The sequence below is a fragment of the Squalius cephalus genome (genome assembly GCF_949319135.1).
Source record: "Squalius cephalus genome assembly, chromosome: 15".
NCBI classification, from domain to species: Eukaryota; Metazoa; Chordata; class Actinopteri; order Cypriniformes; family Leuciscidae; genus Squalius; species Squalius cephalus.
The window spans coordinates 3,179,906-3,193,388 of record NC_137136.1 but is presented as its reverse complement, the minus strand read 5'-3'; the positions used below and the strand labels follow the sequence as shown (position 1 = coordinate 3,193,388).

The window sequence follows — 13,483 nt, the reverse complement described above, 5'->3', positions numbered from 1 at the left end:
TCATATGGAGCCAGAGTGGAACTGCAACCAGTTCAGAAGCCGGAAGTTTACTGAGAGTGGATGTTCTCCCCTTATTAGACATTCTCTGCTCCTCCTCTCACTGCAGGCGCCTACTCTCGCATACATTTCAGGCGAGGCAAAGCGCATCTCAAACAAGCTTATTGGCTTCTGTGCGTCAGATGCCATGTCACTTAATGTTAAAACTGCTACTGCAGATTTCGACGCCAGGAAAATATAAAAAGCAAATTTGCCTGTGAACGCTTTATATAAAGACAACATAGGGTCTAAATCCGGGTGATCACTTATATCAATATTATAGATATTGCCATATCGTCCAGCCCTACAACTTTTATTGTTTGCAGTGTTTATTTAAAAACATCAAATTATGCAAAATATAAGATGGTAAATATTTAATTGATGATTTGTCAATACAATATATAACAATACAATATATAGGGTATGATTTACCCCAAAAGTCAACATATTGACACAAAATGACATCTACAAATCCACGTTTCGCTGCCTGGAGTCCTTATTTCAGTTTCTTGTTTACATGAGATGTAGACTGAATAAATCCTTATCTTTAGCAAAATAAGCAAGCTGACATTCAGTACAACCCGTGTTATTTATTTAGAATGCATACAAACGTAATTTACGTATTTTAGTTTGTCAAGAGATTTAAAGCACCGTTTTTGAAGACTGCGCATGTGCGAACGTGCTCTACTAAGAACGAGTCAAATATTGAGTCTGGTAATAAAGCAAAATAACAGAGAAATTTGAAATGGTCTTCAGATGCCATGTCTGTAACTTATATGACAAAATCTAGCGTTAATTCGATCTCAAGCAGATTAATTAAAATAAGTTAGGCTATTAGTCCACCACGTGCGAGACGTCATAAATCAAGGTTGAACAATACTTTGCGACATACGGTTAGTTGATTTCGCCAACGATGCATCGTACTATGGTAGTTAAGCAGTGAGCTATATTGTACGGGAAACGCACCCCTGCACAGTTCATCTCCAACCCTAATCAAACACACCTGAAGCAACCAATTAAGGTCTTCAGGATCACTTGAAAATTAAAGGCAGGTGTGTTTGATTGGGGTTGGAGATGAACTGTGCAGGACAGTCGATTGGCAGGAGTAGGATTGGGCACCCCTGGTTAGAGGATGGGCTCTTCAGGGCGAGACAATGTTTATAAGAATGAAACATGTGACTCAGCAGATCATACCCAGCAAACATTTGGACGTTTAATGACCGTTGAAAAGACGTCCGTCCGAGACGTCCCGTCATGGTTGAAAAATAGTTCCAAAATGGAAGTTGAACCGACGTCTTTTCTGGCCGTGAATTCCACGTCTCTTCTGCGCGTCCCTGGACGTCTAAATGCGTCGTCATATGTGTTTAAATGTGTTGCTGCATAATTTAAGTGTATAAGCCTGCATATAAAATAATCATCGTGAAAGACAATCAAGTCTTGAGGTTTAGCCTACACATCTTGACAAAGGTTCTAAAAAGGTCCAAAATTGGTCCAGTCAGACCTGAACGTCAATAAAACGTTTTAATCACGTGTACATCAAAAACAATAACACATTATTTGTGGACATAAGCAAAAAAGAAGCATGTTCTGATTAAGCACAACATTTTATTGATCTTGAACAGCCAAAATTTCTCTTTATTTTTTTCAATGTTTAACATTTCGTGAGCTTAGAATTATAAGGTTCTATCTCCACTTTTGGTCGAAATTGAGTTTTTGACAATCTGATTCATTAGGTGTTTATTAATGCCTGTGTGGTGTTATTTTTGTAAAAAAAATATTTTGTTAGTAGTTATTAATAAAATAAAAGGTTCCATCTCACAAAACATAAACCGAGTTTAAAAACTTTGATCCTCAATAAACTACAATAAACGGAGATAGAACCTTATAATTCTAAGCTCTCGATTTGTTAACCAAACTAAATACCAATAGCAAAATACTGAATTATTATATAAAGATAGTTCACCCAAAAATGAAAATTATGTAATTTACTCACCAAATTCCAAACCTGTATGAGTTTCTTTCTTCTGCTGAACACAAAAAGATATTTTGAAGAATGTTTGTAACCAAGCAAATAGAGCATCCACTGACTACCATTATTGGAGAAAAAATGATTATTAATGGGAAGCGACATCTGCTTGGTTACAAACATTCTTCTAAATATCTTTGTGTTTAGCATAGAAAGGTATACAGGTTTGAAACATGAGGTTGAGTAAATGATGACAATTTTCATTTTTGGGTGAACTATCCCTTAAACACATTGTTTGGCTCATTTTTTGTATCCACCACCCCCAGCTCTTCCTGGAGCGTGTTTCAGGTGTTCTGCCGTTGCTGCATCAATTTCAGAGTCTGTAGCATGTGGGCTCCACCTCTTCACAGCATCTAAGGGAAGAGAATATATTTCTTTTTAAAATAAATGAAAATTAAAAATGAGGTAAATGACATGCACTTATTTTCAAAATATTTTTATGGTCTTCAGCTAAATTCAAAACAGCATTTGTCCCCTGCCTCTTCAATACCACTGTGGTGCCCTTGAGAAAGACCCTTAACTAGGTGTGTAACAGTGAGAAAGTGAACAGGACATTTCTGATAAAGACAGGTGGGCTGTGATGTCCCCTGAATAGACATGTTTAGCAATTCTAAAATTACAAAATATTTTTAAAGCAGTTACTGAAAACATACATGTTCAAATCCAGCTAATTTCATTCTACTTCAGATAATTTACTTTCTGAAAGAAACTCTCAAAAGGCTACATTAATAATTTACAGTAATAACTTTGACTGTATCATTAAACATACTTTATACTATGGTATACCGTTGTATAAGTTCAAATTAACTTTTAGCCTACTAGCTAATTTTAGCCAAACTCAGTTAGCCAATTTCAGTTGACAATGTGGGCATCATTTCTTTCGGTTCATTCATGTCAAACAAGTAAAACTCTAGCACGTGAATCTAATAATACAAAATGTACGTACCCAACAGTAGATTTCTAATAATATGGGCCTCAATTCCTCCTCTCTCCGTGGTTGTTCAAACTTCAGTGTTCCGGAGTGAGTCTATGGGGAAAACGCGTTAACATCTCGTGAGATAATCTAACCTATCGCGGGATTTGGTAATGTCGGGAGATCTTTTGTTACATCTTGGCAGCACAGTTTTGGCAATTACATCCAACTCAGACATAAATGGTGACCAGATATATTTCTGTTTTACATGTATATGCATACATTCCATAAAAAAAAAAAACACTAAAAAAAACACACTACGTATCAGGTAGGCTACAGGTTGAAATAATGACTAGAATGCAGAGGCTTTGCATTCACTTAACCACACTAGGAACTGTGTGATTATAATTTATTTAAACAAGATAAAGTAAATATATTTACTTTGTATACAATTCGTGTATTTCATAAAGATAATTCCTGTTTTTTTTCTGTCTTGCTTGACTAGACGTGTAAAAGACATCAGTGGACGTCTGTTCACAGCCTTGACGTGTAAAGGACGTCAGTGGACGTCTTCACAACCTCTTAAAAACTACTTGGGCAATTAAATAAATTTTTGCAGTATTAACCATGCAAGGATTAAAGGAGCTGTATGTAAGAAATCTATTTCAATTAATCATAAAATGGCCCTGATGTGTCACTAGACATTAAGAAATCATGTTCATTTCAAATACTTATATCACTGACAACAGTAGTATGGCTAGGATATTGTCATTTAAAAAGTGGACTTGCAGCCCTCAACTGATGTTGATGTTGTCATTTTGTGTTTTGGCCTGACGCGCCTCCCTCCACCTATCGACCAATCACGAAGTCAGTAGTGTTTCGGGATCCGGGTTGCCAGCTTTGCTCTAACCTACCCTAAGACGGATAAAAATGTCTAATGTTACTAAATCAAAAAGACCTCGTTATAATTCAGAAATTCGTTGTGACAAAGTCCGAAATAAAACCAGAATTTGTATTGGAGATGCTTTTGAAAGATGGAGACGGCTGAAAACGGAGAAGAATTTGAACACAGACGCAACGTAGCTAATTTTCTCCTGGACAGGTAAGATTCATCTAAGTTAACTTATGCTTGGCTAACTTGTACTTGATGTCAATGGACATTTCATATATTCATGACAGTCGAACAAAGTTATGCATGTTCGTGCAAAGTAACGTTAGCTCACATGGACGTATGCTAACATTAGCAATGCATTTATAGGAGCCCGTTTCTCTGTTATTATGCTGAGATGCTGAGGAAAACATTAGCACGCCCATTATATGAAAATTTGAAACGTAATTGAGACAGAAGCCTAACTTTACCTCAGAAAAAATTATTCGACATTCTTCACGTATATCGTGGACTAAGTTACACATGCTGCAAGTTGACCTGTATTTCACATCACACATTTTAGCGTGTTATGGACGTGGGCTGCAGGGTAAGAAAAAAATACAGCTGGCCACTTTCACTTAGCTGCTATAGCATCAGCTAAATGAATAGCTGTATCTTTGATATTGGTTACACATAGTTACATAGGCTTGTGCTTGTACTTACATTAATGACAGACGTTACAAGTTAGACTTACAGCTACCGTTCTGTCTGTCACATACGAGCATACATCTTTACGATTATATTTAACTAAGGACAATTAGTACATTTTTTAAATGCATAATTACTTATCAAAATATCTCTCATGAAGCATAAACATAATTAACAGAAAAAAACGTACTGTGTACGTCTCGTCGGAAGCTCATTGAAGCAGCCTACGTTTCTGCTGAATTCAGCTTATCTGGCAACCTCGAGTGAGGGGGGAGGGGGAGGGGATACACCGCTCTATAGTATTTTTAAAGTGATTGCAGTACCAGTTTTGGCCACAATCCTACATACAGTTCCTTTAAGCACAGCTTTTGCATATTTCACAAGGATTTCATGATGGAGGGTCATGATGGACTATAAATGCACGAGTAAAAGACGTCGCCAGGTGACGTCCTCTCACCCGATACACTATATTGAACTACACGTAGCTAAAAGTCAAAATAACAATTATACATGCAACCCCAGAGAACTGTAGACATGTACAAATGTATCTGAATGCATTTTTAGGAAATGTTCTGTGTTACATATTTTTACCGATTTATGCCGTCATACCGCGACTATTTTTGGCCAGGGACACGACGTTGCCGTCGGACCAATGTTTGCTGGGTACTTTCACATCTGGGGAAACTTGGGGATTTTTCACTTCTGTATGTGTAATGATGAAAATGATGCAAAAACTGCTGTTCTAGTGCTGTACTGTCATATGAAAGATAATGCATGGATTTATTTTTGCTTTCACTTTATATTTTGCTTTTACTTTCTAGCTTGTGAAAATGGAGTCTTTGACTGCAGCAAACACACAGTTCTCCCTCAACCTGTTCAAGAAGATCAGCGGAGGAAACGCATCAGGAAATGTGTTCTTCTCTCCTGTCAGCATCTCCTCGGCTCTGGCCATGGTGTCGCTCGGTGCAAGAGGAAACACAGCAGATCAGATGATTAAGGTGATCTTACACAATATACTTTTAAAAGAAGGTGACGAGAGAGAAGACTGAGACAGAGGGAGCAGGAAGTGACTCAAGCCTTTGCATGCATTCCAGATTTTAAAGGGGTCATGAACTGTTTTGTTTTATTGTTTTATAATGTTTGCTGGGGTGCACTTATGTTGTTAATAGGATTTTTACATAAAAAATTGTCATCATTTATATATAAAAGGCATTTTTTCTACCCTTCTTTTTCTTCTTCCTCTTGTTAATGGTCGCTCACTCAATAGGAGTATTATCGCCACATACTGTATATCTTACATGGGTATCTGTAATCTGTATTTTTTGTTTGTTTAATGCCCCACCCACCCTCTGCTGGCGCTGTATGTTCAGCTCCTCCAGCTTTCACTCTTAACCCTCAACTTCCAGGATGGGCAGAAGCATCACGATTCCCATACATTATCTAATCCTGTATTCTTTAAAAAGGTTAAAACAGCACTATATGACTGAGTGAGAATCTCTCAAACTGTGATATTTACTGGTCGTTGATCATCATATTTGTTACATTTAAAAAATACATGCTCTGCTGTTTCTAAAACATCACATTCATCACACATACCATTTTCATTCCCCATTATTTGTTGCTATTTTGACGGTTAGTATATAACCGTGAGACCGACGGTTATAGTCGAACACCGTCATTAGATCTCTATAACCGCCAAAACCGTGTTAAAAAATGTTTGTAAAAAATATTTTAATATCATAGAGAATGTTTAAACACCAATTAAAAACAATTGTTAACAGTCTGTGTCATTAATTGTCTACGTCGTTTCCAACTGTATTTGATTCTTTGCCAAGTACCAACGCAAGTTTTGTTTTGTAAATCGTCAGACATAATTTTTACCACTTCATTAAGTTTTTCTTTAGAAAGCCTTTCTTTAAAGCGAATTTCGTTTTGTATAAATTGTATATTCATTTTAATAAATGTTTCATCAACCAATTGCATGTATTTAATAAATAAAAAGCAAATATAGACAATATAATAACCGTGACATTGAGGCGACAGCGCGCCGCGTTCACTTGCATTGCATTGTTAAAATCCTTTCTTTAAAGCGAATTTCGTTTTGTACAAATTGTATCTTAATTTTAATAAATGTTTCATCAACCAATTGCATGTATTTAATAAATAAAAAGCAAATGACAATATAATAACCGTGACATGGAGGCTCCGATGCGCCGCGTTCACTTGCATTGCATTGTGAACTAGAGCGCATCTCGTCATAAATGAATGAAACTCAGCGTAGGCCTATGCCTCATACATTAGCATTAAATATCTTTGCTGCATCTTTCTAGAACAGACAAGGGCTTTCTTGCGGCTCGCATCAGCAGAGCATTGCATCGTCCATAGACCGCAAAACAATCAGCGGATGGCGGGCGGGTGCGGCTTTGAAATTTGGTCAAAAAATTTTGGTGCGGATGATGAGCATTTGAGTTGTGCATTCACAATATGTTTAAGTTATCTTTATTAACTCTACCATAACAATGCTGTGTAGGTCCTGGGCTTTAACAATGAACCACCAATGATGCAGCAAACCCAGAATCCTCAGACTCCTGCTGAACTCAAGGTTTCGTATGAATATTTACATCAAACACTAACCCAGTTAACAGGGAATGTTCTCAGAACTTTAGCCAACATTCTGTCAAGGTTCTGTTGCATGAACAGCTGTATTTACTGTAGAGATGCATGTATCCTTTGGGTTCGTCTGATTCAACTGATTAAATCTGATATTGTTGATGCAAACAGAAATGTCCAGAGGAAAAACCTGAGGACCAAATTCATTCCAGCTTCAGCAAGTTCATGAGTGATCTGAACAAACCAGGAGTCCCGTATGTGTTGAGTCTCGCCAACCGCCTCTACGGAGAGCAATCCTACCAGTTTGTTGAGGTAAGACTCGGTTTATTCACTGGAGGTTCTGGAAATGTTCTCAACTGTAATATCACTTCCACCTCAATCGGTTTGCTGAATTACAGAAATTCCTCAATGACGCAAAACACTACTATGAAGCCGGACTGGAGAAGGTGGACTTCAAGAACCAATCAGAGGCTGCTCGTGTCAACATCAACCAATGGGTGGAGACAAAAACACAAGGTGAAATCCAGCATAAACTTATTCTCAATTTGAAACTTATTTTACACTCTTACAAAAGTTGTTTTATGTTTTTTGAAGCACTTTAATTTTAGCGAAAATGTCTTATCAAGGGCCATGTTTGGCCTCATGGGTTCTTGAGTTGAGCTTTATAGTAACAAACCAACCAGTTCAAATCACTGCTCAAAGTGAACAATGTCCATTTGTATTTTAGAGAAGATCAAGGACTTGATGCCACAGGGAGCCATCGATGGGATGACGAAACTGGTTTTGGTGAACGCCATCTACTTCAAAGGAAACTGGAAGGACAAATTCCCAAAGGAATCCACCAGAGATGGGCAGTTTAAGCTGAACAAGGTGAGATTTCATGCTCTTTTTTTATATTATTTTACTAATATTTGTAGCAGTCATGATAAAATCTGAGGGGTTATAATGTGTTTCCATTGATGCTTGGCAGAATCAAACTAAACCAGTGAAGATGATGCATCAAAAGGAGGACTTTCCTCTGGCCTTCATCCCAGAGATCAACAGTCAGGTTCTGGAGCTGCCGTATGTCGGGAAGAATCTCAGTATGTTGATCATCCTTCCTAACGAGATGGAAGACGACACCACTGGCCTTCAGAAGGTGATTTAAATGCTTAAAGGACAAGTTCGGTATTTTACACTTAAAGCCCTGTTTTCAGATCGTTTCTGATGAAATAGAACGGTTAAGATTGAAATTTGGACACATGCTGCTGGCCTGAGAATTTTCGGTTTCTGTGGTAGCACCCCCCCACCTCCACAATGGCTGCATATGTGCACTGAACCAATCCTTCCTAAAACGCATTAAACTTTTGTTTACAAAGACGTGGTCAGGGGTGTTCACTGATATGCTCACACAAAAATCGCTGCAAAAGATGCTTTCCAACAGGTTTTATTGTAGTTTTTGTCCAACTCCATTGACTTGTATTGGATGTGCTGTGAGGTACGGTATTACTCCGCCACCAACTGGGCTGGAGTGTATATTATTCAAGCTCTCAACGGAGGAATGTACGGGTGTGAGGCGTTTGGAAAAATAGGTCCACAGTTTTTACATTGAATGGTAAAACACCTGTTGGAAAGCATCTTTCGCAGCGATTTTTGTGTGAGCATATCAGTGAACACCCCTGACCACTCGGTGAGTTTCACGTCTTTGTAAACGAAAGTTTAATGCGTTTTAGGAAGGATTGTTCCAGTGCACCTATGCAGCCATTGTGGAGGTGGGGGGGTGCTACCACAGAAACCGAAAATTCTCAGGCCAGCAGCATGTGTCCAAATTTCAATCTTAACCATTCTATTTCATCAGAAACGATCTGAAAACAGGGCTTTAAGTGTAAAATACCGAACTTGTCCTTTAATTAGCCAGCCGTGACCAGTCAGATGTTTACTTGTGGAGCAGTTTTTTATTTGGACTATTTTAACTATTCATCTGACGTGTCTCTCTTATTATCCAGCTTGAAAAGGCACTGACCTACGAGAAGCTCATGGAATGGACCAAACCAGAAGTCATGCGTCAACAAGAGGTTAAAGTTTCTCTGCCCAGATTTAAGATGGAGGAAACCTACGACATGAAGAGTCTTCTGATCAGCATGGGAATGGAGGATGTTTTCGACCCGCAGAAGGTGAATCTTTCAGGCATGTCCTCCAACAACGACCTGGTGGTGTCGAAGGTGATTCATAAAGCCTTTGTTGAAGTCAACGAGGAAGGAACCGAAGCGGCTGCAGCCACCACAGTCGTCGCAATGGCATGTTGTTATACCTTCCCGCAGGTCTTCAATGCAGACCATCCTTTTCTTTTCTTCATCCGACACAATCCAACCAAGAGCATTTTGTTTTACGGACGCTTCTGCTCTCCATGAGTGAGTCCTGCTGCATGAGATGCTTCCAGCTAGTTTAGGTGATGATCTGGTTAAAATGAGTAGGAAAGACTCGGGACAACTTCTACAAATCAAAACAGTTTAAGAAAAATGTATGTGCCAACAGATCTTTTGCAATTTACAGGAGAAAGACTTATTTAATTAATAATATAAAATTTTACAAAACCGAAAAATTCGCGACAGTCCCGAAATCTAAGCTGTTGTCCCGAATCCCGAATCCAGCCATGATTGTCCCGAAAATTATACTAAAGCAAATTCTTGTGTAGCCTAGTTATTGTCTGATAAAACATTAAAAACTGTCCGTGGAGGTTGAGTCGTCCTGCAGCCAGCCCCCACCGGCTGCTCATTGGCTGCAGCATCTTTTTTTCTTTTTTTGAAGTTCTACAAAGATACCGTAGGCGCGAATTTAAATGCATTGATGAGTGCAAGTTGCAGCAGCCGCGAGGACAGTTAATGTGCAGGCAGCCAGTCATAGGGGCTGTTTACACCTGGCCACTTCATGCGTTTTCTCAGATCGGATAGCTATCCGATCGTGAAAAGACCAGGTGTAAATGCCCTCCGAAACGCATTCGAGACGGATTTGAATCCGATCGCTCAAACCACTTCAGGAGGAGATCTGGGCCGCATTCCAGATGAAACTGGACAAGTGTAAATGCATCTGGTTGTTGAAACCACATATGTAAATTGTACTCCTCCCAAAAATGCTAAAAAAATAAACGTGTGAGAGCGTGTTATAGGCTATATGTAATGTTATAGCCAGATATGCACTGGTTGCCAGTTGCCGCTCGCATCAAATTCAAGTCACTGACGTTTGCCTACAGAACAACCACTGGCTCTGCTCCCTTTTACTTTAACTCTTTACTTCAGACTTACGTGCCATCCAGGAACTTGCGCTTTGCAAGTGAACGGCGTCTTGTGGTGCCATCTCAAAGAGGCACAAAATCTCTTTCTCGGACCTTTACCATGACTGTTCCCTGCTGGTGGAATGATCTGCCTAACTCAACCAGAGCGGCTGAGTCCATAGCCACTTTTAAGAAACGGCTGAAGACGCTTCTTTTTCGACAGCACTTGATCCAGTAATACTAACACTTTCTCTACTACTCTATTCTATTCTGTTCTATAACAAAAAAAAAAAAAAAAAAAGTTCTGCGTTAGATTAAACTGAGAAGGGTCATAGCACTTGCATTTTGTTGTCCTACTGTTAGTTTAACTGCTTCTATTGTTCTCATTTGTAAGTCGCTTTGGATAAAAGCGTCTGCTAAATGAATAAATGTAAATGTAAATGTAGATATGACGACGCTACTGGAACACGCATCACAGCTGAGCATCTATTCATCAAGCCAACGTGCCAACGTGCAAACTATGCAAATCAAAGTGAAAGTAAGTTGCAGACGCTTAACACACAATCATCATCATCATTAAAAGTAAAGAAATTAAATTATCTTACCAGGGCTGTTGCCGCTCTCTCTTATTGTGGTCTTTGATTTTGAAATTTTAGCTGATGATCAATAAAATGCAGCTCATATCGGTTGCTTTCGGTGACGTGCACTCCATTAAATCTGCATATAGCGCGGGAATTGAAGATCGGATTTAAATCCATTTCGCAAAAACACATTTATGTGATCAGGTGTAAATGGATCGTTTTGATAAATCAGATAGCTATCCGATCTGAGAAAACGCATGAAGTGGCCAGGTGTAAACAGCCCCATAAAGGAGTGATTGACTGGTCGCGGCATTGTGTGCAAAAAAAAAATACTTCGGCCTAATGTCTGATGTCGGGTTACACAAAGCAAATCATACACAATTATTTAGTTTTCTTATGACCGACAATTTAGTCGTAATAATAATTTTGGCGTAAGGCTTATTAGCGTTAGGCTATAGACTGAAATGTCTGATTTACGCACTGTTACAACAGTCTTTTTTTTATTTTTTATTTTACAATGACATTTGAGTTCATGATTTTAATGCTGTTTTTTTTTTTTTGTGGCAGACTAAAGACTAATGACAAACTGTTGATCTTTGAATAAATATTATGTTTGGTTCAGGTTTGAAATTCATTATCTTTTATTATAGGCTATAGTCTAATATCATAGTAGGACTACCCCAAAACCTCAAACAATCCAAATAGATACCAGAAAAAATCCGGAAAAACAGGCAACAGGCTTAAAACCATGGAATAATCAAAGAAGCGCTCAGAAATGCAGAGGACACATACAAGACTTAGCAATGAATGACGGAATAAATCGCGTTTATATAGAGGAAGTTAACAAGGTTACACAGTTGACAGCATCAGGGATAATGAGTCCGGGAGAGTTCTAGGAAACGTGTTTATGATTGAAGAAATTAAATGCATTGCAGTTGTCCTGAGTCTCATTCAGGCTGTGGTTTTGGACGGGTCTCTTCATGCTACTGTACATGTAATCAAATCTATCAGTTTACAGAATCATTTATTGAGGCTACATATTATGTGTATGCATTCACTGTAACAGTATATTCAGCATAAATGAAATAAATCTTTACAATTCTTCAATAAAACCTGATTTTGTGTCATTTTTAACTGTAAACCGCTGTGACAAATTAACTGTGGTCAAACTCTGGTGCCAATGAAGCTCAAAGAAAACTGGTTTCTGAAAAGAGTGTTGAGGGAAAAACACGGAAAGAGAGGAAATTAATCTACCATTTTAATTAGTAAAATAAGTTTATTTTTATGAATGTAACATCAGGGTGTATATATATATATATATATAAAAATTAATCAAAAAATGTATTGGCTAAAATTTTATATTTTTACCATTAAATTTGAGAATTCTGTTTCATAATATTAATGTATAAAAGTTGCTGAAAAATGAATTAAGTTAGGGAATACTTTAGATTGGGGCTTGTTGTTGTCATTTATAATTGAACTGCATTTCATGTATAGTTTTGAGCTTAATTGTCATGTTGTTTTGATGAAAAGCCACTAAAAAGTTGCACAAACTGATCTGTGGTTACAAAAAGATTAAATGTGGAAATTAAATATTAGCCAAACTCAAAGATCAACTCAAAATTAAAAGGAATCTGATCTAAGACTTGTGCCATGATCTAGAATCAGACGACCTTGTAACAAAAGCCTATAGTCCATATAATGTGACAATATGGGTAATAATGTTCAATCACATTCAAGACTAGTGTTGTTTTATAATTAATATTATCATTATTAATATATTTCATATTATAGCCTATTTTATAATTAAAATCAAGCTTAATTTTAGTTTAAGTTTAGTTATTTTGTTATGAGCTTTTGTCGACTTTATTCGGGTGGGTTTTTCCATTTAGTTTAGCCTTTATTTTTATTTCATTTTTAGTAATTGATTAGCATATCAAAATAAATGTATTAATAAGCATTTCTTATTTTTAAGTTTTTCCATCTAATATATCGAGGGCTTGGAGCCAGAGGGGCGTAAGTGGCATTTTGGGCGAATATGAGTTATTGATATCAAAATAAAGGTCTCGATGAGCTCTATCCAATGGTGCCAAAAAGACCTATCTGAGATCAAACTGTATTGAATATAGCAACAAAACAATAAAGACCTAACACAAAAGTGTGAGCAATGTTTGGAGCCAGAAGGGCGTAAGTCCACACTTACGCCCTTCTGGCTCTGAAAAATACATGTAGGTGAGGGTGTTCCTCACACATACGCAGAGTTCTACAATGCTCTGACAGTAGACAGTGAGTAGAACTAAACAAAATAGTGAACAGAAAAGCAAATAAGACGTGACATGATTCTTTGGATGTGGTTAATGAATAGACACACAGAGTAATTGAAATGGTTGAACAAAAAAGAAAAGTGAAATGAGTAAAAAGAACACGAGAGAACTGTCAGAGTATTTGAAAAAATGTAATGAAATAAATTGAACAACTCATGAATTGCCAA

The 13,483-nt window shown here is 37.6% G+C and overlaps 1 protein-coding gene across 1 annotated transcript; it reads left to right on the top strand.

The window, feature by feature from the left end:
- Positions 1 to 4,902: 4,902 nt before the first annotated feature.
- On the top strand, positions 4,903 to 12,138 carry LOC307172350 (leukocyte elastase inhibitor-like). Its single transcript, XM_079894664.1, has 9 exons — positions 4,903 to 4,993; positions 5,373 to 5,549; positions 7,082 to 7,153; positions 7,333 to 7,473; positions 7,560 to 7,677; positions 7,889 to 8,031; positions 8,132 to 8,299; positions 9,147 to 10,024; positions 11,263 to 12,138. The coding sequence occupies exons 1-8, from the start codon at positions 4,955 to 4,957 to the stop codon at positions 9,549 to 9,551; spliced, it is 1,263 nt and encodes a 420-aa protein (XP_079750790.1). The 5' UTR covers positions 4,903 to 4,954; the 3' UTR covers positions 9,552 to 10,024; positions 11,263 to 12,138.
- The last annotated feature ends 1,345 nt before the right edge of the window (positions 12,139 to 13,483 follow it).